Genomic DNA, 28,000 nt, shown 5'->3' on the forward strand with positions numbered 1-28,000 from the left:
CTCCTTCCCCTCCCCCTCCCCACAGCAGATGCCCTGTGAAGTAGGTGGGGCTGAGAGAGCTCTAACAGAAACTGCCCTTGAGCAGAACAGCTCTGAGAGAACTTGCGGCTGACCTAAGGTCATATCAGCAGGTGCAAGAGGAGGAGTGGGGAATCAAACCCGGTTCTCTCGGATAAGAGCCCACACACTTAACCACTACACCAAACTGGCTCTCAACCATTGCACCAAGCTGCAGAATCTTCATACGCCCCCCCCCCCTCTGATTCCCCCTGGCTAAACTCACCGTGTCACAAGTTTGGAGCCGTCGGACCATCCCCAAACACCGTCCTCGTTTTTAATTCTAAGGCCGATCCAGGAATTGTTCTGAAGTTCGGAACGGATGAAATTCTGCAAATGGAGGCATAAAACCACACACACAAAAATGAAACTTGGCTACTAAAACTGAGGCATGACTCAGTCAAGGCTTTTGTGGTAGAAAAAGCCCAACAGGAACTCATTTGCATATTAGGCCACACACACCCCACACCAAGCCAACTGGAACTGTGTTCCTATGTGTCCCAGCTAAAAAACCAAACAAACCCCTGACTTCAGTTAACATTGTTCCCAAGGCAGTGAAGACTGTGCTTTAAAAAGAAGTGTGTCTCTTGGCCAAGATCATCCAGATTCCGTGCTAAAAAACAGTGGATTCTGCTGAGCAGTGGAGAGGCTCATCAATAAAGAACAAGTCCTGCTGGAACAAACCAGTGGTCCATCTAGTCCAGTATACTGTCTCACATAGAACCAAGAGGCAACACCAGGGTAAGACCTCAGCCTCTCTGCCCTGTTGTTGGCCCTCCAGAGGAACTGGTTGGCCACTGTCTGAGACAGGAGGCTGGACTAGAGGGACCCTCTCTGGTCTGATCCAGCAGGGCTCTTCTGATGTCCTTATGAGGGAAAGGCCTCGACCTCTCTGCCCTGTTGTTGTCCCTCCAGAGGAACTGGTTGGCCCTATGCAAGGCAGGATGGTGGGCTAGGCGGACCCTCACTGGTCCGGTCCAGCAGGGCTCTTCTGATGTTCTTCTCAGGGGAAGGCCTTGGCCTCTCTGCCCTGTTGTTGGCCCTCCAGAGGAACTGGTTGGCCACTGTGTGTGAGAGAAGGCTGGACTAGATGGACCCTCATTGGTCTGATCCAGCAGGGCTCTTCTGATGTTCTTCTCAGGGGAAGGCCTCGGCCTCTCTGCCCTGTTGTTGGCCCTCCAGAGGAACTAGTTGGCCACTGTGTGAGATAGGAGGCTGGACTGGACGGACCCTCAGTGGTCTGATCCAGCAGGGCTCTTCTGATATTCTTCTCAGGGGAAGGCCTCAGCCTCTCTGCCCTGTTGTTGGCCCACCAGAGGAACTGGCTGGCTACTGTGTGAGACAGGAGGCTAGACTAGATGGACCCTCACTGGTCTAATCCAGCAGGGCTCTTCTGAGGTTCTTCTCTGGAGAAGGCCTCGGCCTCTCTGTCCTGTTGTTGGCTTTCCAGAGGAACTGGGTGGCCACTGTGTGAGACAGGAGGCTGGAATGGATGGACCCTCACTGGTCTGATCCAGCAGGGCTCTTCTGATGTTCTTCTCAGGGGAAGGCCTCAGTCTTTATGCCTGTTGGGTGTCCAGAGGAACTAGCTAGCCACTGTGTGAGACAGGAGGCTGGACTCAGTGGACCATTGGTCTGATTCAGCAGGGCTTCTCTTATGCTCTTAAGTTCAGTATTACTACCCTTCTATCCTAAGGTCTAAATCAGGGGTCCTCAAACTTTTTAAATAGGGGGCCAGTTCACTGTCCCTCAGACTGTTGGAGGGCCGGACTGCCATTACTGTACAAGGTCGCGGGCTGTCAGTTCTCCGTCTTCTGCATCTCTCTCCCTTCCCCACACCACACACCCCGGCCTGGGAACTCACCTCACCTCGGTATCACCTCACACTCTGTCTCCGCCGCCTCAGCCCAGTGCCGGAAGTGTGCGTTGCTAACATGAGTTTAGGTTGAACATCACTTCCGGTCTGATTTTGCCATAACCCGGCGGGCCGCATAAACGTCCTCAGCGGGCCGCATCTGGCCCACGGGCCGTAGTTTGAGGACCCCTGGTCTAAATGATAGTTGTATATGTTAGAAAATATGGGGTCTCAGATAAGCCAGAGATACTCTCTAGATTTCCTTTCTTTCAGGTTTCCACTGGCAGCTCTAAAATCAGGAAGGCCATCAGCAAAAGCCACTTTCCCCATGGGGAGTATCCATGGGGCTGTCCAAGTCTGGGACCTCATCCTAAGTTTTGCCAAGGGCCTGTGCTTCCCTTTGCAACAAAAATTACCTCTGCAGCCTCAGGAGTTTCTGCCTTTCAGTGCTGCCCTCTACAGGTTCTCCTGAAGGACTGCCTCCATGGCTGGTGCTAGGCTTCCCAACCCCCCCGCCGTGGCGGGGGACCCTCGAATTCACAGCCTCCTCCCCCGCTCTCCAAAAATCCAGAAGTGGGGGGGGGGGAACAGCGCCAATTTTAGTTCCACTCTTCCCCATTGAGTTTCCCAGTTAGGTTCTTCTGCTTTCCGAGGCTGCTTCTCGCACCCAGTCAGCTGGCCAGAGGGGGAAGCCCCACCCCCAGAGGATCATGTGCCTTTCTACCTCTGGAGGCTTCAGTCTCCGATTGAAAGGCTTCGACTCTGGTGTGTCTGTGTTGCTGTAAAGAAGCTGGCAGCAACTTGTGAGTAGAGAGGCCAGATTCACTAGAAACCGGGCGGGCGGGGGGGAAGGAGAGGGAAACGTCTTCATTATTCCCTATGTGGAGATCGCTTCTCATAGGGTATAATGGGGAATTGATCTGGAGGTTTCGGGAGCTCTGGGGGAGCTGTTTTTTGAGGTAGAGGCACCAGATTTTCAGTATAGTATCTAGTGCCTCTCCCCAAAGTACCCCCCAAGTTTCAAAACGATTGGACCAGGGGGTCCAATTCTATGAGCCACAAAAGAAGGTGCCCCTATCCTTCATTATTTCCTATGGAAGGAAGACATTGAAAAGGTCCCTTTAAATGTGATGGCCAGAACTCCCTTGGAGTTCAATTATGCTTGTCACACCCTTGTTCCTGGCTCCACCCCCAAAGTCCCCAGATATTTCTTGAATTGGACGGTAACCCTAGCCGGTGCATGGGAGTAAGTCAAGTAGGCAGTCGTCCAGGGCGCCACCTGGCCTAGGGAGCGCCACCAGGCACCCCCTCTCCCCATGCGCAGCAGGTGTGCTCCTTGGAGCCTGCCTTCCCTAATGGAAAGCAGGCTGCATGGAGTACAGATGCTGTCTTACTGGTTTCACATTCCCTGGGTCTGAAGAGTCAATTACAGTTTCTAAAAACTGGCTCCTGTTGAAGTTGTCTGCTGCTACTCAGCTGCGAGGCAGGTGGCTCCCTTCCTAGAGCAAGACGACTTGGCAACAGTGATCCATGCAGCGGTCACCTCGAGATTGGATTACTGTAAAGCCCTCTGCATGGGGCTGCCCTTGTGCCGAACCCGGAAGCTGCAGCTAGTGCAGAATGCAGCAGCCAGGCTGTTCCTAGGGCTCCCAAAGTGGGAGCACATTCAGCCGGGGCTGCGCAAACTGCACTTAGGGTTGCCGAGTCCAATTCAAGAAATATCTGGGGACTTTGGGGGTGGAGCCAGGAGACTTTGGGAGTGGAGCCAGGAGACATTAGGGGTGGAGCCGAGATCAAGGCTGTGACAAGCATGATTGAGCTACAAAGGGAGTTCTGGCCATCACATTTAAAGGGACGGCACACCTTTTTAAATGTCTTCCTTCCATAGGAAATAATGAAGGATAGGGTCACCTTCTTTTGGGGCTCATAGAATTGGACCCCTTGGTCCAGTTGTTTTGAAACTTGGGAGGTACTTTGGGGAGAGGCACTAGATGCAATACTGAAAATTTGGTGCCTCTACCCAAAACAACAGCCCTCCCAGAGCCCCAGATACCCGAGGATCAATTCTCCATGATTTTCTATGGGAATAAATCTCCATAGGGAATAATAGAGTTCCCAGCAGACATTTCCCTCCCCTCCCTCCGCTTTCTGACGACCCTGAAGCGGGGGGAGGGTCTCCAAACCGGGGGATCCCCTGCCCCCACCTGGGGATTGGTAACCCTAACTGCACTGGCTGCCAATTGTATGCCGGATTCGTTGGAAAGTGCTGGTTATTACCTTTAAAGCCCTATATGGCCGAGGACCTGCCTACGTTAGGGACCGTCTCTTCCCATATGTGCCCCAGAGAGTACTGAATCAGGCGCACAAAATCTTTTGACAATCCCCGGGCCAAAGGAGGCCAAATTGAAGACTACGAGAGAAAGGGCCTTTTCGATCGCAGCTCCACACTGGTGGAACCGACTACCGGAGGCACAGGCCCTGTGGAGTCTTGTTCAATTCCGTAGGGCCTGCAAGACTACCCTCTTCCCGCTGACCTTCTCTTAACGTGGATCCTAGTCTACTCTATACGGCCGTCGTAAATTACAAGAGGAGAACATCTAGAACATAGCACCTGGAAATGTTAGACTTTTAACTAATTGGTGGTTTGAATCATAATGGTTTTAATAGCAAATATTATGAATTACTATATATTGTATGGATATAATGTTTTATTATTGTAACTTTGTATCTATGTTATATGTTGTGAGCCGCCTAGGGTTGCCAATCCCCAGGTGGGGGCAGGGGATCCCCCGGTTTGGAGGCCCTCCCCCCGCTTCAGGGTCATCAGAAAGCGGGGGGAGGGGAGGGAAATGTCTGCTGGGAACTGTGTTGTTCCCTAGGGAGATTTATTCCCATAGAAAATCATGGCGAATTGATCCGCGGGTATCTGGGGCTCTGGGGGGGCTGTTTTTTGGGGTAGAGGCACCAAATTTTCAGTATAGCATCTAGTGCCTCTCCCCAAAATACCTCCCAAGTTTCAAAAAGATTGGACCAGGGGATCTAATTCTATGAGCCTCAAAAGAAGGTGCCCCTATCCTTCATTATTTCCTATTGAAGGAAGGCATTGAAAAGGTGTGCCGTCCCTTGAAATGTGAGGGCCAGAACTCCCTTTGGAGTTCAATTATGCTTGTCACAGCCTTAATCTTGGCTCCACTCCTTGTCTCCTGGCCCCACCCCCAAAGTCTCCTGGCTCCACCCCCAAAGTCCCCAGCTATTTCTTGAATTGGACTTGGCAACCCTAGAGCCGCCCTGAGCCTGCTGCGGTGGGGAGGGCGGGATATAAATAAAATATTATTATTATTACTTTAACAGAGTCATGGGGTGGGAGCCGTCGCTCAGTGGTAGCGCATCTTTCTTGCCTGCACAAGGTGTTGCCCCTGGCACCTCCAACGAAAAGGATTAAGCAGTATTCTCGCAATAGGGTATCAAAAACCCTGGCGCCAGCCCTGACTTCCTCTCCCCATTTGAGCCCACCTGCCAATCAAAGTCCCAGCCAGTATGGACGAGGACATCCTCCAGGTCCTCCAGGTCCTTCCACCTAGTGAAGTTGGTGTATGCTAGGATGAGAGCTCCAGTCCTCCTGAATTCCCTCCTGGAGGACCATGAATGCCAACTCTGGAGGGCGAGAGACATTTGCATTGGCTCCTAGTGGAACCTTTCCCACACCATGACTGCATCTGCAGAGCAACATCCGAGGAGATGTGAATACCATAACGGTAAGCGAATGATTTGGGAAGTGGCCAGCCTCAGGTTCGCTCACCGGTAATGCAATCCTAGAAGGAGTTATTCCAGCCCATTGGTTTCAGTCAGCTTAGAATGGACCAATTCTGCAGAGGATAGAACTGAAAGCACCCCGACCTTCTAGAGGCAAATAATCAGGGGTCATTTTGAAGAAAAATAGGTGGTGGAGCGCATTAGCATAACTCATTAGCATATCCTGCAAAAAAAACCCAGCCAAAAACAACCTGATGCAAGAAAGGAGAGCCCCGGGCGAGCGAGGCCTCCTTGGGCAGGCTAGAGATCCAGCCAGCCCAAACAGGCCTCGCTCGCCTGGGGCTCTCCTTGGCCGCCGCCCCCCACAGTCAAAAGGTCAGCAAACCACCCACAGCCCAAAATCACATAAGAAGTGGAGAAAGAGTGGTATGGGCTTCTCGAGGGGTTAATGAGGGCTGCTGGGGGTGTGGCAAAGCCCCTGGTGGCTGTCTGGCTGCCCACTCTCCTAATCCAGGGATTGTTATGCAGCTGCACCTATTATGAGATGGACAAGGTAGGTGGGGAGGAAGAGGAGGAACCGTCAGAAAGGTTCAGAAGCTGCGCTCCGGTGAGCGCCTGCTGAATCTGAGGCCTCCCAATGATGATGGATATTGGCCCACCTCACAGGGTTGCTGTACGCAAGGTAGGCACTGTGATGTGCTTTTGAACACTTGGCTCGTCTTATCAAAACCCCCAATTGAATTACAGTTATGGAGATATTTGTGCCGGAAGACAAAACCACAGGGGGAGGTGCCCAGCAGAAAAGAATAGAAGATGTTGGGGGAAAGATCGCAACAACGATCGGAGAGGGAAACAAGAAAAAGACTCCACCTGCTCCTCGGCGTTGAGGATAGAAGCCAAATGTGCGTCTCTGGAAAGGCAGAAGTTCTCCGCATCGTACCAGGTTTTTGCTTCTTCGGAAAAGTAATAGAGCTTCATTCCACGAAGCTTCCAAGGGCCAGAAGAACTTCTCATGGCTTTAAGTAAAAGTGTTTCTATGAGGAGATAAGCATAGAGAGAAACCAGTCAGAAAGCAGACATCAGGTTAGCGCCCTCAAAGTACCTCAAAGGATTGCTCTGGGGGCCAACTGGGTAATAACATATACGGTATGCCTGGCACCCTGAATTCTTTGAGGGAAAGGTCGGGATCTAATGGTACTGTCAAGTCGGCAGGTTCAATAACGAGTCGTTGTTGATACAAAGAAGCTAGTTTATTGATACTTGAGGTCTGAGCCAAGCATTGAAAAGACTAAAGAGCATACTGTAGATACATTGCATATAAGAGATACTTCAAAGGGATTCCTAAGGGGGGGAAGACTATGCAGGGAACATTCACACATTGATGTTACCAATTCATTCTCAGGCTTGCATGGCCTTGATCGTAGTGGGCTCCTGACTCCCTTCTGTGAGCCAGGCCTGAGAAGGCACAGATAAGACTCACATATTTCCATTTCAAAGCAAAGCTACCCTCTACAGGAAAGGGGGGCAGGAAGAGTGTGAGCTAGCAGCATTTGGTTATACTTTGGTTCTACCCAGAATGCTCCTTGACTGAGCCAGAGTTATAGACAGACTTGACAGGTAGTCTGCTCTAATTAAGCCTTGCCTGGAGTATTGTGTTCAGTTTTGGGCACCACAATTTAAGAAGGATCTAGAGAAGCCGGAATGTGTCCAGAGGAAGGCGACAAAGATGGTGAGGGGTCTGGAGACCAAAACCAATTTCCCACTCACCTTACGCCGCTCTCATGTTTCTCTTCTCAGGAGGGTGTCCTTTGGGTTTCACACTATCTGCCCCGGGGCTGCAGCCGGCGTCAGCTTTCTCACGCCACAAACGGAAACTGGTTTTTAGAGATTTCTGTTTGTACCGCGAAAAAGCCAATGCTAGCTGCAGCTCCAGGGCAGAGAGTGTGAAATCAGAAGGAAGCCCCGCTGAGAAGAGGGATGTGAGAGCGGTGTAAGGTGAGTAGGAAATCGGTCCAAGTCTTGTGGAGAAAGGCTGAAGGAAGAAGAAGAAGATATTGGATTTATATCCCGCCCTCCACTCCGAAGAGTCTCAGAGCAGCTCACAATCTCCTTTACCTTCCTCCCTTACAACAGACACCCTGTGAGGTAGATGAAGATATTGGATTTATATGCCGCCCTCCACTCCGAAGAGTCTCAGAGCGGCTCACAATCTCCTTTACCTTCCTCCCTTACAACAGACACCCTGTGAGGTAGATGAAGATATTGGATTTATATCCCGCCCTCCACTCCGAAGAGTCTCAGAGCTGCTCACAATCTCCTTTACCTTCATCCCCCACAACACACACCCTGTGAGGTAGATGGAGATATTGGGTTTATATCCCGCCCTCCACTCCGAAGAGTCTCAGAGCAGCTCACAATCTCCTTTACCTTCCTCCCCCACAACACACACCCTGTGAGGTAGATGGAGATATTGGGTTTATATCCCGCCCTCCACTCCGAAGAGTCTCAGAGCAGCTCACAATCTCCTTTACCTTCCTCCCCCACAACACACACCTGTGAGGTAGATGGAGATATTGGGTTTATATCCCGCCCTCCACTCCGAAGAGTCTCAGAGCGGCTCACAATCTCCTTTACCTTCCTCCCCCACAACACACACCCTGTGAGGTAGATGGAGATATTGGGTTTATATCCCGCCCTCCACTCCGAAGAGTCTCAGAGCAGCTCACAATCTCCTTTACCTTCCTCCCCCACAACAGACACCCTGTGAGGTAGATGGAGATATTGGGTTTATATCCCGCCCTCCACTCCGAAGAGTCTCAGAGCGGCTCACAATCTCCTTTACCTTCCTCCCCCACAACACACACCCTGTGAGGTAGATGGAGATATTGGGTTTATATCCCGCCCTCCACTCCGAAGAGTCTCAGAGCGGCTCACAATCTCCTTTACCTTCATCCCCCACAACACACACCCTGTGAGGTAGATGGAGATATTGGGTTTATATCCCGCCCTCCACTGCAAAGAGTCTCAGAGCAGCTCACAATCTCCTTTACCTTCCTCCCCCACAACACACACCCTGTGAGGTAGATGGAGATATTGGGTTTATATCCCGCCCTCCACTCCAAAGAGTCTCAGAGCGGCTCACAATCTCCTTTACCTTCCTCCCCCACAACAGACACCCTGTGAGGTAGATGAAGATATTGGATTTATATCCCGCCCTCCACTCCGAAGAGTCTCAGAGCGGCTCACAATCTCCTTTCCCTTCCTCCCCCACAACAGACACTCTGTGAGGTAGATGGAGATATTGGGTTTATATCCCGCCCTCCACTCCAAAGAGTCTCAGAGCGGCTCACAATCTCCTTTACCTTCCTCCCCCACAACAGACACCCTGTGAGGTGGGTGGGGCTGGAGAGGGCTCTCACAGCAGCTGCCCTTTCAAGGACAACCTCTGCCAGAGCTATGGCTGACCCAAGGCCATGCTAGCAGGTGCAAGTGGAGGAGTGGGGAATCAAACCCGGTTCTCCCAGATAAGAGTCCGCACACTTAACCACTACACCAAACCGGCTCTCAGAAGGAGCTGGGTATGTTTAGCCTGAGCACCATCAAGTACTTGAAGGGCTGTCATCTAGAGCAGGGGTGGCCAACTGTAGCTCTCCGGATGTTTTTTTGCCTACAACTCCCATCAGCCCCAGCCAGCATGGCCAATGGCTGGGGCTGATGGGAGTTGTAGGCAAAAAAACATCTGGAGAGCTACCATTGGCCACCCATGATCTAGAGGATGGTGCGGAATTGTTTTCTGTTTCCCCAGGAGGTCAGACCAGAACCGATGAGTTGATATTAAATCAAAAGAGTTTTTGGCTAAACTTTAGGAAGAATTTTCCGACAGTTAGAGCAGTTCCTCAGTGGAACAGGCTTCCTCGGGAGGTGGTGGGCTCTCCTTCCTTGGAGGTTTTTAAGCAGAGGCTAGCTGGCCCTCTGACATCAATGCAGATCCTGTGAATTTAGGGGGAGGGGTTTGTGGGTTTCCTGCATTGTGCAGGGGGCTGGACTAGATGACCCTGGAGGTCCCTTCCAACTCTAGGATTCTATTAGGAAGAACTTCCTGACCGTTAGAGCGGTTCCTCAGTGGAACAGGCTTCCTCCTTGGGAGGTGGTGGGCTCTCCTTCCTTGGAGGCTTTTCAACAGAGGCTAGAGGGCCATCTGACAGCAATGCGGATTCTGTGAATTAGGCAGATCATGAGAAGGAGGGCAGGAAGGGCTGCATCGAGTGCTTTGTTCTTGCTGCCCTTTCTTACACACCCAGAGAAATGCTGATGGACATTTTGGAGTCAGGCAGAATTTTTTCTCCAGGCCAGTTTGGCAAGGGATCCTGGGGTTTCCCCCCATCTTCTGGCCATGGAGCAGGGGTCACCAGGGATGTGTGTGGGTGTGGGGAGGTGTTAGTGAATTGTGCAGGGGGTTGGACTAGATGACCGTGGAGATACCTTCCAACTCTAAGATTCTATGGCAATAAAAGTGCCCACAAACGTTTCTACAAGGATGACTCAATCATAGAGTTGGAAGGGAACTCCAGGGTCATCTAGTCCAACCGCCTGCACAAGGCAGGAAACTCACAAACACTTCCCCCTAAATTCACAGGATCTTCATTGCTGTCAGATGGCCCTCTAGCCTCTGTTTCAAAACCTCCCAGGAAGGAGAGCCCACCACCTCCTGAGTTGGAAGGGACCTCCAGGGTCATCTAGTCCAACCCCCTGCACTAGGCAGGAAACTCACAAACACCTCCCCCTAAATTCACAGGATCCTCATTGCTGTCAGATGGCCATCTAGGGTCTGTTTTAAAACCTCCAAGGAAGGAGAGCCCACCACCTCCCGAGGAAGCCTGTTCTACTGAGGAATCGCTCTAACTGTCGGAAAGATCTTCCTAAAGTTTAGCCAAAAACTCTTTTGATTTAATTTCAACTCATTGGTTCTGGTCTGACCTCCTGGGGCAACAGAAAACAATTCCGCACCATCCTCTAGATCACGCGTGGCCAACGGTAGCTCTCCAGATGTTTTTTTTGCCTACAATTCCCATCAGTCCCAGCCATTGGCCATGCTGGCTGGGGCTGATGGGAGTTGTAGGCAAAAAACATCCGGAGAGCTACCGTTGGCCACCCCTGGCAAAGCCCCTGGTGACTGGCTGGCTGCCCACTCTCCTTATCCAGGAATTGTTATGTATAGGGTTGCCAAGTCCAATTCAAGAAATATCTGGGGACTTTGGGGGTGGAGCCGGGGGACTTTGGGGGCGGAGCCAGGAACAAGGGTGTGACAAGCATAATTGAACTCCAAGGGAGTTCTGGCCATCACATTTAACGGGACAGCACACCTTTTTAAATGTCTTCCTTCCATAGGAAATAATGAAGGATAGGGGCACCTTCTTTTGGGGCTCATAGAATTGGACCCTCTGGTCCAATCGTTTTGAAACTTGGGGAGGTACTTTGAGGAGAGGCACTAGATGCTATACTGAAAATTAGGTGCCTCTACCTCAAAAGACATCCCCCCCAGAGCCCCCAAAACCTCCAGATCAATTCCCCATTATACCCTATGAAAATTGATCTCCACATAGGGAGTAATGAAGTGCTCAGCAGATGTTTTCCCCCCCTCCCCCCGGTTTCTGGTGACTCTGAAGCGAGGGATTGGCCTCTCTACTCATGAGTTGCTGCCAACTTCTTCCAAGTAACACAGACACACCATCCCAAGAGGAAGCCTTTCAATCGGAGACTGAAGCCTCCGGAGGTAAAAAGGCATATGATCCTCTGGGGGCGGGACTCCCCCCCCCCACCAGCCAGCTGACTGGGGGCGGGAGGGAGCCTGGGAAAGTGGAAGAACCCCCACTGGGACCTGGGGATTGGCAAGCCTAGTTATGCAGCTGAACCTACTATTCAATGGACAAAGTAAGTGGGGAGGAAGAGGGGGAACCCTCAGAAAAGTTCAGGAGCTGTGTTCCTGTGAGCTCCTACTGAATCCGAGGCCTGTACCTAGAGATTAATGCCCTCCTCAAGGCATAAATTGCTCTCCTTGATACCCTGACAGCCACTGAGGCCTAGTGGTCAATAGTGCCAGAGTAGTCTCTGCAAGACTCAGGTTCAAATCCCCACTCTGCCATGGAAGTTGGCTGAGAGACCTTGGGTCAGTCCCACACTCTCAGCCTGGTCAAACTCACAGAGTTGTTGTTAGGGTAAAATGGAGGGGAGGAGTCCCCGCGGGGGAGAAAAGACGGGATAGAAGAAGAAGAAGATATTGGATTTATATTCCACCCTCCACACAGAGACTCAGAGCAGCTTACAATCTCCTATGTCTTCTCTCCCCACAACAGACACTCTATGAGGTGGGTGGAGCTGAGAGGGCTTTCACAGCAGCTGCCCTTTCAAGGACAACCTCTGCCAGAGCTATGGCTAACCCAAGGCAATTCCAGCAGCTGTAAGTGGAAGAGTGGGGAATCAAACCCAGTTCTCCCAGATAAGACTCCGCACGCTCAACCACTGCACCAGACTGAAAACGACTACACATAGAACAACCGAAGAAGGAACCCATGCATCACAACTGCAAAAGGGATACTTACGGTATTTTTTTTTCTTTTCTCCGAAGTTGTCATGCTCAGACTGGATGACGTTGGGCAGGTTCTCGACCTCCGTGGCTATTGCAGGGGCTAAAAAGCAATCCCAAAATTAGACAGAGCGCCCCACACAAGCGGGCAGTTTCCAAACCTCTCCATTCTTTTGATATCCATTTTGAAGCACAATGGATCCTTCCACCCAGCCCTCGGATTGTGTCTCATCCTCTCACCCTCAGATCAAGTCTACAGATGATGAAACGAAGCTCCTTTCTGCTGAGCCAGGGGGTCCTATGAGGATAGGCTGAAGGAGCTGGGCATGTTTAGCCTGGAGAGGAGGTGGTGGCTGAAAGGTGATAGGATCACCATCTTCAAGTCTTTGAAGGGCCGTCCTAGAGAGAATGGGGTGGAATTGTTTTCTGTTTCCCCAAAAGGTAGGTGCAGAAGCAATGGGTTGAAATTAAATCAAAAGAGTTTCCAGCTCAACATTAGGAGGAGGAGGAGGAGGAGGAGGAGGAGGAGGAGGAGGAAGAAGAAGAAGAAGAAGAAGAAGAAGAAGAAGAAGAAGAAGAAGAAGAAGAAGAAGAAGAAGAAGAAGAAGATGATGATGATGATGATGATGATGATGATGATGATGATGATGATGATGATGATGATGATATTGGATTTATATCCCGCCCTCCACTCCGAAGAGTCTCAGAGCGGCTCACAATCTCCTTTACCTTCCTCCCCCACAACAGACACCCTGTGAAGTGGGTGGGGCTGAGAGGGCTCTCCCAGCAGCTGCCCTTTCAAGGACAACCTCTGCCAGAGCTCTGGCTGACCCAAGGCCATTCCAGCAGGTGCAAGTGGAGGAGTGGGGAATCCAACCCGGTTCTCCCAGATAAGAGAGCTATGGCTGACCCAAGGCCATTCCAGCAGGTGCAAGTGGAGGAGGGGGGAATCCAACCCGGTTCTCCCAGGTAAGAGAGCTATGGCTGACCCAAGGACATTCCAGCAGCTGCAAGTGGAGGAGGGGGGAATCAAAGCCGGTTCTCCCAGATAAGAGTCCGCACACTTAACCACTACACCAAACTGGCTCTCCTGACAGTTAGAGCGGTTCCTCAGTGGATCAAGCTTCCTCCTCGGGAGGTGGTGGGCTCTCCTTCCTTGGAGGTTTTGAAACAGAGGCTAGATGGCCATCTGACAGCAATGAAGATCCTGTGAATTTGGGGGGAGGCGTTTGTGAGTTTCCTGCATTGTGCAGGGGGTTGGACTAGATGACCCTAGAGGCCCCTTCCTGCTCCATGTCCCTACGATTCATATGATCCTCACTGGAACCCGAAATGCGGCCGGGTGATGCTAAAACAATGCACTCTTCGGGGGCTTCGTTGGAAACCTCTGAAGAGCTTAGCACAGGGGGAAAGCGACAGTGCGCCACAGACTTGTGTGCCGCCCGTTGTTCTCTCGTTCCCTGCCGCCCTGCACGATGACGTCACTACCGGTGATGTCATTGCGCTGCACTCGTGCAATGAGTTCCATAAAGGGAGTTTGCGGGGGGTGGCGTGGCACAAGGGACTGCCTCAAGTAGCAGAACCCCTAACACCGCCCCTGGAGAGGACAGAGCACACCGTCTGGGAGTGTGGCTTCCTAGTGCCTTCCCTCTGCTGGAAACCTTTGTTTGAGCTGGAACCCTGGCCAAGCCAGCCAGAACTGAGTTCCTGTGCGTTCCTGCTGAAAAAAAAGGCATGGTAGCATCACAGGAAAACATACGCATATCTCTCCGGTCATGGGCAGCCCTCACAGTAATGGAGGAGAAGGAGGAGGAGATTGGATTTATACCCAGCCCTTCAGTATCCAAAGGAGTCTCAGAGCGGCTTACAATCTCCTTTCCCTTCCCCTCCCCACAACACATATCCTGTGATACAGATGGGGCTGAGAGATCTCCGACAGAAACTGCTCTTGAGCAGAACACCTCTGAGAGAGCGATGACTAATGTCAGACACTGGAAAATTACTGTAATGAAATGCTTAGCTTAAATGAATGTGATGAAATGCTTAGCTTAACTGACTCCATTTTCTAACCTATATTACTGACCATGGGAAGAGACCTTGCTTATCAAAGCAGGAGCAGAGTTATTACTAACACTGGTGTGAATTCCTGTCCCTGGAACTAACAAAGGCAATTCCCCTTTGAAGATAAAATGCCTCCGGGGATGGAGGTTTGGCCATCCCTGTGAGATCAAGGACCGCAGAGAGATAAGAGAAAGTGACTGTGTGAAAAGTATCACTTCATACTAAGAATGCGTGGGAATGTCGTTTTGTTTAGAACGATGGAGGCACAGATAGCGGTTATCTGTTATCCACAGTTATCGATGGAGGCACAGATAGCGGCCGCTGCCAAGTCCGCGTTCTTTCATCTTCGACGGGCGAAGCAGTTGGCCCCCTTCCTGGAGCACCGTGACCTAGCAATGGTGATCCATGCTACGGTCACCTCGAGACTGGACTACTGCAACGCCCTCTACATGGGGCTGCCCTTGTGCCGAATTCGGCGGCTGCAGCTGGTGCAGAACGCGGCGGCTAGGCTGTTGTTGGGGCTCCCAAGGTGGGAGCACATACGGCCGGGGCTGCGCGGGCTGCACTGGCTGCCAGTGGCATACCGAGTTCGCTACAAGGTGCTGGTTATCACCTTTAAAGCCCTATATGGCCGAGGACCTACCTACCTGAGGGACCGTCTTTCCCCGTATGAGCCCCAGAGGGCACTGAGGTCATCCTGGAAAAAACAGTTGAATATCCCTGGGCCAAGGGAGGCCAGACTGAAGGCCACCCGGGACCGGGCCTTCTCTATCACCGCTCCACTACTGTGGAATCAACTCCCTGAGGAGGTGAGGGCCCTACGATGTTTAGATGGATTCCGTAGGGCCTGTAAGACCCACCTTTTCAAGATGGCCTTCAACTAGTGACAAAACTAGTGACAAAGCTAGAGGCTGCTGAAAATGCTTCTATTCTTTGAAATTCACTGATAACCTGTTTATAACGCTTATTGTTAACGCCTTATTGTTATGCTAATTTTAATAATTTGTAATTGTTTTAACTATGTTTTTATAAGTATAATTGATGTAATATGTATTTTATGTTGTGAGCCGCCCTGAGCCTGCTCCGGCGGGGAGGGCGGGATAGAAATAAAAAATTATTATTATATTATTATAACCTTTGATGTGCAATTCTTTAAAGTAACTCCTCACTGGCAGAAATGTATCAGTTCCAATCTTTCCACACTCAGAAACTATGAACTCTCAAATAAAGCCTTAAACTTTGTATCGAATGGAGTCTGGTTGATTTGAAGTTCCATTGTCTGACAACTAAACCAAGGTCACTCCAGCAGGCGCAAGTGGAGGACTGGGGAATCCAACCTGGTTCTCCCAGATACGAGCCCACACACTTAACGACTACACCAAACTGGCTGCTTAAACTAAATGGTCTCTTATGCCATTTCCTCAACTGGCACTCTGATGCCATTTCCTCGACCGCTTAGCAGGGTGGGTGAACCTTGTTTAAAGACAGATGTGGCTGGATTCTGCACTGGCTCTGTCTTAAGGGCCAGGGAGCGCTCCAGGGAGGGACGGTGGCTCAGTGGTAGAGCATCTGCTTGGTAAGCAGGAGGTCCCAGGTTCAATCCCCGGCATCTCCAACTAAAAAGGGTCTAGGCTAACAGGCATGAAAAACCTCCGCTTGAGACCCTGGAGAGCAGCTGCCAGTCTGAGTAGACAAGACTGACTTTGATGGACCCAAGAGCGTCTGATTCAGTAGAAAGCAGTTTCATATGTTCATGCGAGGGACAGTGGCTCATTGGCAGACCATTTGCTTGGTAAGCAGAAGGTCCCAGGTTCAATCCCTGGCATCTCCAACTAAAAAGGATCCAGGCAAGTAGGTGTGAAAAACCTCAGCTTGAGACCCTGGAGAGCCGCTGCCAATCTGAGTAGACAATATTGAATTTGATGGACCGAGGGGGGTCTGATTCAGTATAAGGCAGCTTCATAGGTTCATATTTTCAAAACTTGCCGAAACTTGCCTCCTCTAAGACTCGTTTGACATGTGATGGGCTGGAATTGGGGGAGAAAGGCGGGACTTCCCCAAGCGGTGCTGGTGTGGGCATATTAGGCCACACACCCCTGTAGTGGTTAAGTGTGTGGGAGAGAACTGGGTTTGATTCCCCACTCCTCCACTTGCACCTGCTGGAATGGCCTTGGGTCAGCCAGAGCTCTCTTATCTGGGAGAACCGGGTTGGATTCCCCACTCCTCCACCTGCACCTGCTGGAATGGCCTTGGGTCAGCCAGAGCTCTCTTATCTGGGAGAACCGGGTTGGATTCCCCACTCCTCCACCTGCACCTGCTGGAATGGCCTTGGGTCAGCCAGAGCTCTCTTATCTGGGAGAACCGGGTTGGATTCCCCACTCCTCCACCTGCACCTGCTGGAATGGCCTTGGGTCAGCCAGAGCTCTTGTAGGAGTTGTCCTTGAAAGGGCATTGGCTGTGAGAGTCCTCTCAGCCCCACCCACCTCACAGGGTGTCTTTTGGCAAGGAGGAAGATTATGAGCCACTCTGAGACTCTGAGATTTGGAGTGGAGGGCGGGATATAAATCCAATATCTTAAGAACATAAGAACCTAAGAGAAACCATGTTGGATCAGGCCAATGGCCCATCCATTCCAACATTCTGTGTCACACAGTGGCCAAAAAACCCAAGTGCCATTAAGAGGTCCACCAGTGGGGCTAGAAGCCCTTCCACTGTGGCCCCCCCAAGCACAAGAATATGGACATATGAAGCTGCCTTATACTGAATCAGACCCTTGGTCCATCAAAGTCAGTATTGTTTACTCAGACTGGCAGCGGCTCTCCAAGGTCTCAAGCTGTGGGGATTCATTCAGTTTAATACAGAGAAGACGTGTTGGAATGCAGGCTTGAGGAACATAGAGAGATAAAGAATGTGGACAGTGCTTTTTCATATAACCTTGATTTTGCTGTTAGAGAAAACTTATTGTTTCTTTCATATACGCATGTGTGAGCTACTGTCTCTGGGCAGAATACACAGGGTAATTAATTGGCTGGTACAGGTGGCATGTTATTAAGTCATGAAAGATATAAAAGGCAGCCCTCGGTATTGGGAGGGGTCTTTTGGTGCTTTTGTGCTTGGGGGCTTTTGTGCTTTTGGTCCTGTAGGAACTAAGAATGTACCAAGAAGATAATAAAGAGTTTTTGAGTTATGAAGAAGTCTCTGCTGATTCCCAGTGCAAACCCCTGGTGCACCTTTTGAAACTTTCCAGATGTTTTTCCTGTGTGTAAATCTTTTTCTATCTACACCTAAATGTTAGAGCTGGATTCTCTAGCATTTTGGTCCCGTCATCAAGCTGAGGTTTTTCACACCTATTTGCCTGGACCCTTTTTTGGAGATGCCAGGGATTGAACCTGGGACCCTCTGCTTCCCAAGCAGATGCTCTACCACTGAGCCACCGTCCCTCCCCCATCATACAGAGCATCTCTGCCCCTGACAGAGAGTGCCAACAATAAGCTGTAGCTAATAGCCACTGATGGACCTCTGCTCCATATTTTTATCCAATCCCCTCTTGAAGCTGTCTATGCTTGTAGCCGCCGCCACCTCCTGTGGCAGTGAGTTCCACATGTTAATCACGCTTTGGGTGAAGAAGGACTTCTGTACTTTATCATCATCATCTTCTTCTGATGTAGCCAATCCTCCGGGAGCTTACAGCAGGCCCTGTACTAAGAGCCCTGGAAGCTCTCGGAGGATTGGCTACATCAAGGTGGCACGGTCTAATATGCAAAGGAGTTCCTGATACAAAAAAAAGCCCTGATCGTGCTTGCCTATTCACTTACGGTCACCATGTTCAATGTCTGGACGCTCGAGTATAGTTGCCAAATCCGTCCTCAGGACTTGAAATGGTGCATCATACGGCGTCTTCATTTGCTTCAGCTTCGTATCTAAAAGAAAATAGGAGCTTATTCATAGAATCCTAGAGTTGGAAGGGACCTCCAGCGTCATCTAGTCCAACCCCTTGCACAATGCAGGAAACTCACAAACTCCTCCCCCTGTTGTTTAAGTCATTGCAGATACATTCCTACGTTAGCCTCCCCCATCACACGTACCCCAAGAACCCATTTTATGAAAATAAGAACATAAGAACATAAGAGAAGCCATGTTGGATCAGGTCAACGGCCCATCTAGTCCAACACTCTGTGTCACATAAGAACATAAGAGAAGCCCTGTTGGATCAGGCCAATGGCCCATCCAGTCCAACACTCTGTCACATAAGAACATAGGAGAAGCCATGTTGGATCAGGCCAATGGCCCCTCCAGTCCAACACTCTATGTCACATAAGAACATAGGAGAAGCCATGTTGGATCAGGCCAATGGCCCCTCCAGTCCAACACTCTGTGTCACATAAGAACATAAGAGAAGCCATGTTGGATCAGGCCAGTGGCCCATCCAGTCCAACACTCTGTGTCTCATAAGAACATAAGAGAAGCCCTGTTGGATCAGGCCAATGGCCCATCCAGTCCAACACTCTGTGTCACAGAAGAACATAAGAAAAGCCATGTTGGATCAGGCCAATGGCCCCTCCAGTCCAGCACTCTGTGTCTCACAGTGGCAAAAAAAAATTTATATATATATACACACATGCACACACACTGTGGCCAATAGTCAGTGATGGACCTCTGCTCCATATTTTTATCTAAACCCCTCTTGAAGGTGGCTATGCTTGTGACCGCCACCACCTCCTGTGGCAGTGAATTCTACATGTTAATCACCCTTTGGGTGAAGAAGTACTTCCTTTTATCCGTTTTAACCTGTCTGCTCAGCAATTTCATCAAATGCCCACGAGTTCTTGTATTGTGAGAAAGGGAGAAAAGTACTTCTTTCTCTACTTTCTCCATCCCATGCATTGTCTTGTAAACCTCTATCATGTCACTCCGCAGTCGACGTTTCTCCAAGCTAAAGAGTCCCAAGCGTTTCAACCTTTCTTCATAGGGAAAGTGCTCCAGCCCTTTAATCATTCTAGTTGCCCTTTTCTGGACTTCCTCCAATTCTATAATATCCTTTTTGAGGTGCGGCGACTAGAACTGCACACAGTACTCCAAATGAGACCGCACCATCGATTTATACAGGGGCATTATGATACTGGCTGATTTGTTTTCAATTCCCTTCCTAATAATTCCCAGCATGGCGTTGGCCTTTTTTATTGCAATCGCACACTGTCTTGACATTTTCAGTGAGTTATCTACCACGACCCCAAGATCTCTCTCTTGGTCAGTCTCTGCCAGTTCACACCCCCATCAACTTGTATTTGTAGCTCTGTGCCCTGGGGCCTGATATTCATGGGACACTCACACTGGCCTGGACTCTTAGGCCAAATTTGGTCAAATATGAATTTATGAGCCTGCTTTCTCCAGGGGAGCTGATCTCTGCCAGCTGGAGATCAACGGTAAAAGCAGATCTCCAGGGCCCACATGGAGGCTGGCAACCCGGATATAATGCCATAGATATAATGCCCTCCAAAGCCGTCATTTTCTCCAGGGGTCAGTTGTACAGAAAGAGAGGGCTATACGGAAAAGTGATAGTGTAACAAAAGGAAGAAGCTGTATTAAAGCAGCAACCGTTGATACAAGTCTTAGCTTGCTCGTCTATATTTTGAAGCAAACAATTTATTAGGGTTTGTATAATCTTTCGGGCTCAAGTGCCGTGTTCTACTGGAGAAAGTTTTCCTTCTAGACGTTTCGTTCTCAGCTGCGGAGAACATCCTCAGTGGCGTTGCAGCCGGAGCAGGCGCTCAGACCTTCTTGGCGCTCAGACCTTCTCAATGCACAGCAGCCAAGAAGGTCTGAGCGCCTGCTCTGGCTGCAACGCCACTGAGGATGTTCTCCGCAGCTGAGAACGAAATGTCTGGAAGGAAAACTTTCTCCAGTAGAACACGGCACTTGATCCCGAAAGATTCTACAAACCCTAATGATGTTACCAGCCGTGAAAACCTGAAATCTTTGAAAACAATTTATTATCAATATTATTGACAAAGCAAACCCATGACATGCTAGATGCCAGATTTTAACAACATCGACAAAATTGCAATAGGGGGGTTGATGTTACAGCAACAGCCGCAGCAATGGGTTGCCTAGGTAACTCTCAATTTCATTCACCTTCTTCAGGTACACCAGGTAAAGCCTTGAATTCAATCATGGAATACCCAGTCTTTCCTTCAAATTTATATTTAGACACTCTCTGGCTTTTACAATTGTTGCATAGACAGTTGCAGCTGGAGCCTCAGAGATCTACAGTCTTCCTTTAGGGGTGTGGCAAGATTTCTGTTGGGTTGGCTCTCTTTAGGAAATCGGCTACAAGAGCTTTTATGAAATTGGCAGGAAGGGATCCAAACTATTTGGCACTATTAAGCATTCCTATTGCTAACAGCCAACAGCTTAGGCTGAGGATCTAGGTCAGTAGAGAAAGTGTGTGAAAGGTACAGAAAAGTCTTATATGGTATGAGCAGGAATTGGTAAAGGCAAAAGGTCAAGGTAGTCCCCTGTGCAAGCACCAGTCTTTTCCGACTCTGGGGTGACGTTGCTTTCCCAACGTTTTCACGGCAGACTTTTTACGGGGTGGTTTGCCATTGCCTTCCCCAGTCATCTACGCTTTCCCTCCAGCAAGCTGGGGACTCATTTGACCGACCTCGGAAGGATGGAAGGCTGAGTCAACCTGGAGCCGGCTACCTGAAACCAGCTTCCACTGGGATCGAACTCAGGTCGTAAGCAGAGAGTTCAGACTGCAGTACTGCAGCTTTGCCACTGCGCCACGGGGCATCTGTAAGATGCAGCTGGAGATTTTGGAATGCGAAATATTAGATGATAGAGAGAAGTGATAAAGTTTCCGGGGGGAATGGTTTAAAAGCCCTGGGATTTTGAACACAAGCTGCTGGCTGCATTGAGAGGCAGAAGATCTCTATGCTGGTCAAGGCCAGAAGTTAACAAGCCTTTAGGGTTTGTAGAATCTTTCGGGCTCAAGTGCCGTGTTCTACTGGAGAAAGTTTTTCCAGTAGAACTTTCTCCAGTAGAACACGGCACTTGAGCCCGAAAGATTCTACAAACCCTAATGATGTTACCAGCCGTGAAAACCTGAAATCTTTGATAACAATCCTTTGTTGATTTCAGTCTGGGCTGACTTGGATAGAGACAGGAGACTGTTTCTATGCTGGTCGTTCCAAACAAATGGGTCTTGGGACTTAGACTTGTCATAAGAACTATGCTGTATGCTGTCTGTAGAAATATGCTTTATGCTTGACTATCTTCTGTTAACTGTAAATGTTTTCTGAAATGTACAAACGTTATCTAAGCCGTTTTGCCTTGCTGCCTATATTTTAAGCCTTCTGACTGAAAGAGAAGCTTGAAGCCTAATAAAATTTATCTGTATGGTTTGGAAACTTATTGGTGTGTTATGTATTGGTGTGTTATGTACTAGCCTTCTGATAACTGCAGGTTGACATGATAGAGGTTTACAAGATAATGCATGGAATGGAGAAAGTAGAGAAAGAAGTACTTTTCTCCCTTTCTCACAATACAAGAACTCGTGGGCATTCGATGAAATTGCTGAGCAGACAGGTTAAAACGGATAAAAGGAAGTACTTCTTCACCCAAAGGGTGATTAACATGTGGAATTCACTGCCACAGGAGGTGGTGGCGGCCACAAGTATAGCCACCTTCAAGAGGGGTTTAGATAAAAATATGGAGCACAGGTCCATCAGTGGCTATTAGCCACAGTGTATGTGTGTATATAACATTTTTTGCCACTGTGTGACACAGAGGGTTGGACTTGATGGGCCGTTGGCCTGATCCAACATGGCTTCTCTTATGTTCTTATGTTTTGGGTTTGGGTTACTGAGGGTAGAGTGAGCTGTACAAAAGTAATCCGGCAACAAGGGGCTACACCCTTTGTCAGATCCCAAATGAACCTGCTTTCTCCAGGGGAGCTAATCTCTGCCAGCTGGAGATGAGCGGTAAAAGTGGGAGATCTCCAGGACCCACCTGGAAGATGGCAACCCTGATATAATGCCATAGAGTCCACCCTCCAAAGCAGCCATTTTCTCCACGGGAGCTGATCTCAATAGAAGAAGAAGAAATTGGATTTATATCCCGCCCTCCACTCCGAATTTCAGTCTTAGAGCAGCTCCTTTATCTTCCTCTCCCGCAACAGACACCCTGTGAGGTGGGTGGGGCTGTGAGGGCTCTCACAGCAGCTGCCCTTTCAAGGACAAATCCTACAAGAGCTATGCCAATTCTGACTGAGAAAAAAATTTCAAAGGGACCTTAAGGATTACCAGGAGAAGAGGGTATTTGAATGGTCCCAGGACACTAGAAAAAAACTCAAAAAGAAAGTCTGTTTCTTTTAACACCACTGTTAATACCAGCTCTGAAATGGAAAGGACAAACTCTGAGGTGGAAGCAGCCCCAGCTCAATCAGTGCATAACAGTTTTCATAGGTCCAATTCTCCAGTGCTCCACACTTCCAGTGATAAAAGTTTTTTAGACGGGCAACACAGAAAACAAGACAAAACAGAATCCAGGATATTCCACAGGAGTAAAATGCAAAAAACTCACAGGTAGTAAATTTGTCAATTTTTTTTTCTCAGTCAGAATTGGCGGTTCTTATGAAAGGTTTCTCCTTCGTTCCCACTCCCAAGCATGATAAATTTAAATTCATGACTGAAATTCAACCCCTTTTCAGGAAGATAAGACTAGCTGATCACTTTAAGAACAATTTAGAACCCAGAATAGATACAGAGGTATGATTTAAGCCAAAATCCACCTTTAATCCTCCCTCACAAAACCCTAGGGTTATGGCATTCCAGGAGATGGTTCTGGAAGATTTAAATGAAATGTATAAAACAGAGTTGAGAGTATGGCATAATTTGACCACAGTGGAAGGAGAGTGTGAAAAAACTTATGTCTTATGAGGATGTAGTGTATAAACGGGCAGATAAGGGGGGAGCAGTGGTTATATGGGATAGAGTGGATTATATTAAAGAAGCTGAAAGACAACTGAACAATAGCCTTCACTATAGGATTACACAACAGTGTACCAATTTAGTGACCAATTTACTAAGAAATATATAGAAACCAGTCCAAATGTCCAAAACATATACATTCAAATCCCAAAGTAGTGTGGTGACAAGCCAATCGATTAAGTACTTGTTTCTTTCCAGTCTTCATCAGGCCTGGGACCAATATCGATTCGATTATATAGATTCTTTACATAATTTTTTTAAAAGGGGGATGCAGAGCATCTCCAACAGCAATTTCACATCAGCTACAGATCAGTATGAGGCTTCTTGAGGACTGGAAAGAAACAAGTACTTAATCGATTGGCTTGTCACCATACTACTTTGGGATTTGAATGCACATGTTTTGGACATTTGGACTGGTTTCTATATATTTCTTAGTAAACTGGTCACTAGCTTGTATTTTTTGGTGTGTTATCCATTATAGTGACCTCTCTCGGATTGTATTCTATTCACTATAGGATTAGCAAGGAGGACCCTACTTTGGAAATCAGGAATGAAATTGGGAAGGTATTAGATGGAGCCTTACTTACAGGGTATATCACAAGATCCATCTATGATTTCCTGTTAAAGTCAGATAACAGAATTCTACAATTTTACATCCTTCCCAAGATTCATAAAAGGACCATGCCAGTACCCGAGAGGCCCATCATTTCAGGTTGTGGCTCAGTCCTTGAATCCTTAGCTTGTTATCTTGATAGTTTTTAAAAACCTTTTATTTCCAAAAGCAGTACTTATTTGAAAGATACAATGGATTTTTAAGGACATATCAGTAAAATAATAATGGATTCAGGGAGGGATGGTGGCTCAGTGGTAGAGCATCTGCTTGGGAAGCAGAAGGTCCCAGGTTCAATCCCCGGCATCTCCAACTAAAAAGGGTCCAGGCAAGTAGGCGTGAAAAACCTCCGCTTGAGACCCTGGAGAGCCGCTGCCAGTCTGAGTAGACAAGACTGACTTTGATGGACCGAGGTGGGTCTGATTCAGTAGAAGGCAGCTTCATAGGTTCATGGGGAGGGATGGTGGCTCAGTGGTAGAGCATCTGCTTGATAAGCAGAAGGTCCCATTTTTAATCCCCGGCATCTCCAACTAAAAAGGGTCCAGGCAAATAGACATGGAAAACCTCAGCTTGAGACCCTGGAGAGCTGCTGCCAGTCTGAGTAGACAATACTGACTTCGATGGACCCAAGAGGGTCTGATTCAGTAGAAGGCAGCTTCATATGTCCATATGTCTAAAGGGAGGGACGGTGGCTCAGTGGCAGAGCATCTGCTTGGTAAGCAGAAGGTCCCAGTTTCAATCCCCGGCATCTCCAACTAAAAAGGGTCCAGGCAGGTAGGTGTGAAAAACCTCAGCTTGAAACCCTCGAGAGCTGCTGCCAGTCTGAGTAGACAATACTGACTTTGATGGACCCAGGGTCTGATTTAGTAGAAGGCAGCTTCATATATATAAATGATTTTGAAGATATGTTATTTGTGACTTTTGATGTAGTCTCATTATATACTAATATACCTCAGGGTGAGGCCTTGGAGGCACTGCAGATAACACGTGATGGGAGAGAGGATCCAACTAACCCTCCTGCTGCATTCCTATGCCAAATAGCTGAGATATGTTTAAAGAGGAACTACTTTCAATTCCAAAATAAGTTTTTTTGGCAAATATCTGGGACAGCTATGGGCTGTAAATTTGCACCAGATTTGGCAAATTTGTTTATGAACAATTTTGAAAACAAGCATATCCTGAACATAACATTTATGTAAACAACATCGTTATGTATAAAAGAATTTTGGATGATATATTTTTAATCTGGAGAGGCTCAGAACAGCTACTGGTTGAATTTCAGCAATTCATCGATAGCGTACATGATAGTATTAAATTTTAGATGAATTGTGATAAAAACACCATTAATTTTCTGGCTGTGGTTGTGAAGAGAGTGGGCCATGTGATTGAGACTGACACTTATAGAAAACCAACTGGTGTTCATTCCTTACTTGTCAGTGACAGTTTCCACCCCCAACATGTAAAGAAGAATCTACTATACTCTCAAATGCTGAGACTGAGAAGGAATTGCAGCCAATACTCTGATTTTGTTAAACAGGCTTCCTTATTGATGAGACAGTTTAGGGAGAGAGGTTACTCCTCCAGAATAGTTAAACAAGCTTATCACAAAGCAAAAAAAAATAAAATAAAATACCTGCAGGTCATCCTTATTGGCTTCTAAAACTAGACAAAGTCTGGGCGTTTTCCCACAGAGCTTACCTCGGAACAACGTCCCTCTTCACCGCGCAGCGTCTGCGTGGATTTCCCACCAACTGCTCCGCATAACCAGGAAGAGCCGCGGCTTTTGCATCGCTAACGTAAACTGGTTTTTAGCGGTTTACATCTGCGACGCAAAAGGTCCGGCACTTCCTGGTTATGTGGAGCAGTTGGTGGGAAATCCGCGCAGATGCTGCGCGGTGAAGAGGGACGTTGCTCCGAGGTAAGCTCTTTGGGAAAACGCCCTGAGAGACTAATTATCCCCTTTACATTTGAGGGCAGGCCAAGACAGGTAAAGGAAAGTATTATGAAACACTGGCATCTCCTCACCAAGGTTCCTCCTCCCCTTTTTACATATAGGAGATCTAAGAACTTGAAGGATGTTTTAGTTAACAGATTAAAATCCATTTGAACAAGACAGATGGGAGTGGATGGCAGGGACAGACCAGTAGGGAGCTTTCCACGTGGGGGCTGCTCTGTTTGCAGTTTAACGCATCGCACTGATTCTTTCCTTGACTCTGCCAAGCAGAAGAAGTATTTCGTTAAGTCATTCCTTCACTGTAATTCCAAATCTGTTATTTATTGTATAATCTGCTGTGACTTGATGTACATTGGCTCTACAACTAGGACTGTGAAAACCAGGATTTGTGAGCACAGTAATATCCGTCTTCAAAGGAAGCATGCTCCCTTGGTGAAACACTGGACTTCATCAAATCACTCTGATAAGCACCTGCAGTTGAACATATGAAGCTGCCTTCTGCTGAATCAGACCTTTGGTCCATCAAAGTCAGTATTGTCTTCTCAGACTGGCATTTTTCTCTTTTATGTTGCAGAAATTTCCTTGTGGTCCAGCATTGTTCTATTGTTTTATTCTGTTCTGTATTATGAGCCAATATGTGTACTTACTTTTCTGACCTCTGAAGAAGACCAATTTAGGTCGAAACGCATCAGGTCAAGTTGAGCGGGTTCCCATTGAGGTTTTATGATTTTACATAGGAGGAGGCCAACGGTAGCTCTCCAGATGTTTTTTTTGCCTACAACTCCCACCAACCCCTGCCATTGGCCATGCTGGCTGGGGCTGATGGGAGTTGTAGGCAGAAAAAACATCTGGCGAGCTACCGTTGGCCACCCCTGGGATAGAGGCTTATGATGGGCCCTTAAATGGTTTTAGCTTTCAACAGTAAATACATGTATGTTGATTAATGATTTTTTTTACACCAACACCAAGGTGTGGGTGATATTAAGAATGACGGTTATGTTGTAGGTTATGCTGGTGGTTGTATGTTGTATGTAGTGAATGTATAATAAAGATTGAAATTTAAAAAAAAAATGAGTTTTTTACACTTTGTTTTTAATGTTCGGCCCTTTAATTGCATATCAACCTTTTAGGTTTCTTACTCCAGTTTTGGGGTTAAGTTTCTTTCCCTTCTTTGTTTTTCTTTAACCCTGATATAATGTCATAGGGTCCACTCTCCAAAGCAGCCGTTTTCTCCAGGAGAGCTGATCTCAATAGAAGAAGAAGAAGAAGAAGAAGAAGAAGAAGAAGAAGAAGAAGAAGAAGAAGAAGAAGAAGAAGAAGAAGAAGAAGAAGAAGAAGAAGAAGAAGAAATTGGATTTATATCCCGCCCTCCACTCCGAATTTCAGAGTCTTAAAGCAGCTCTTTTATCTTCCTCTCCAACAACAGACACCCTGTGAGGTGGGTGGGGCTGAGAGGGCTCTCACAGCAGCTGCCCTTTCAAGGACAACTCCTGCAAGAGCTAAGGCTGACCCAAGGCCATTCCAGCAGCTGCAAGTGGAGGAGTGGGGAATCAAACCTGGTTCTCCCAGATAAGAGAGCTCTGGCTGACCCAAGGCCATCCCAGCAGGTGCAAGTGGAGGAGTGGGGAATCAAACCCAGTTCTCCCAGATAAGAGAGCTATGGGTGACCCAAGGCCATTCCAGCAGGTGCATGTGGAGGAGTGGGGAATCAAACCCGGTTCTCCCAGATAAGAGAGCTCTGGCTGACCCAAGGCCATTCCAGCAGCTGCAGGTGGAGGAGAGGGGAATCAAACCCGGTTCTCCCAGATAAGCGTCCGCGCACTTCACCACTACACATCAAAGATAGACTTGCTTGGGCAGGAGGCCCAGGCAGACAGCAGACCAAGCTGGACTTACATTTTTGGAGCATTAGAATCACTCCGGCCAGACTCACCACCATGAAGAGCACAATGGCGATCCAGTAGCACTTTACTCCAATGGGAAGAACAACAGGCTGTGGTGGTGGTGTTGCCACTGGTCCTAGCTTTCCAGACAGCTTTCCAGACAGCTTTCCAGACGGCTTTCCCTTGACCTTTTCAGATGACTTTTTAGATGGCTTTGCTTCTACGTTCTTAGACGGTTTTCCCTTGGGGGCCAT

The 28,000-nt window shown here is 48.4% G+C and overlaps 1 protein-coding gene across 1 annotated transcript; it reads right to left on the reverse strand.

The window, feature by feature from the left end:
- Positions 1-279: 279 nt before the first annotated feature.
- LOC132577642 (C-type lectin domain family 4 member F-like) lies at positions 280-28,000 on the reverse strand. The gene is made up of 5 exons (XM_060247431.1): positions 27,760-28,000; positions 18,125-18,229; positions 12,265-12,351; positions 6,536-6,699; positions 280-387 (listed from the first exon to the last, which is right to left on the reverse strand). Exons 1-5 carry the CDS (start codon positions 27,998-28,000, stop codon positions 280-282), a joined length of 705 nt encoding a protein of 234 aa, XP_060103414.1.

The sequence above is a fragment of the Heteronotia binoei genome, chromosome 9 (assembly GCF_032191835.1).
Source record: "Heteronotia binoei isolate CCM8104 ecotype False Entrance Well chromosome 9, APGP_CSIRO_Hbin_v1, whole genome shotgun sequence".
Classification (NCBI taxonomy): Eukaryota; Metazoa; Chordata; class Lepidosauria; order Squamata; family Gekkonidae; genus Heteronotia; species Heteronotia binoei.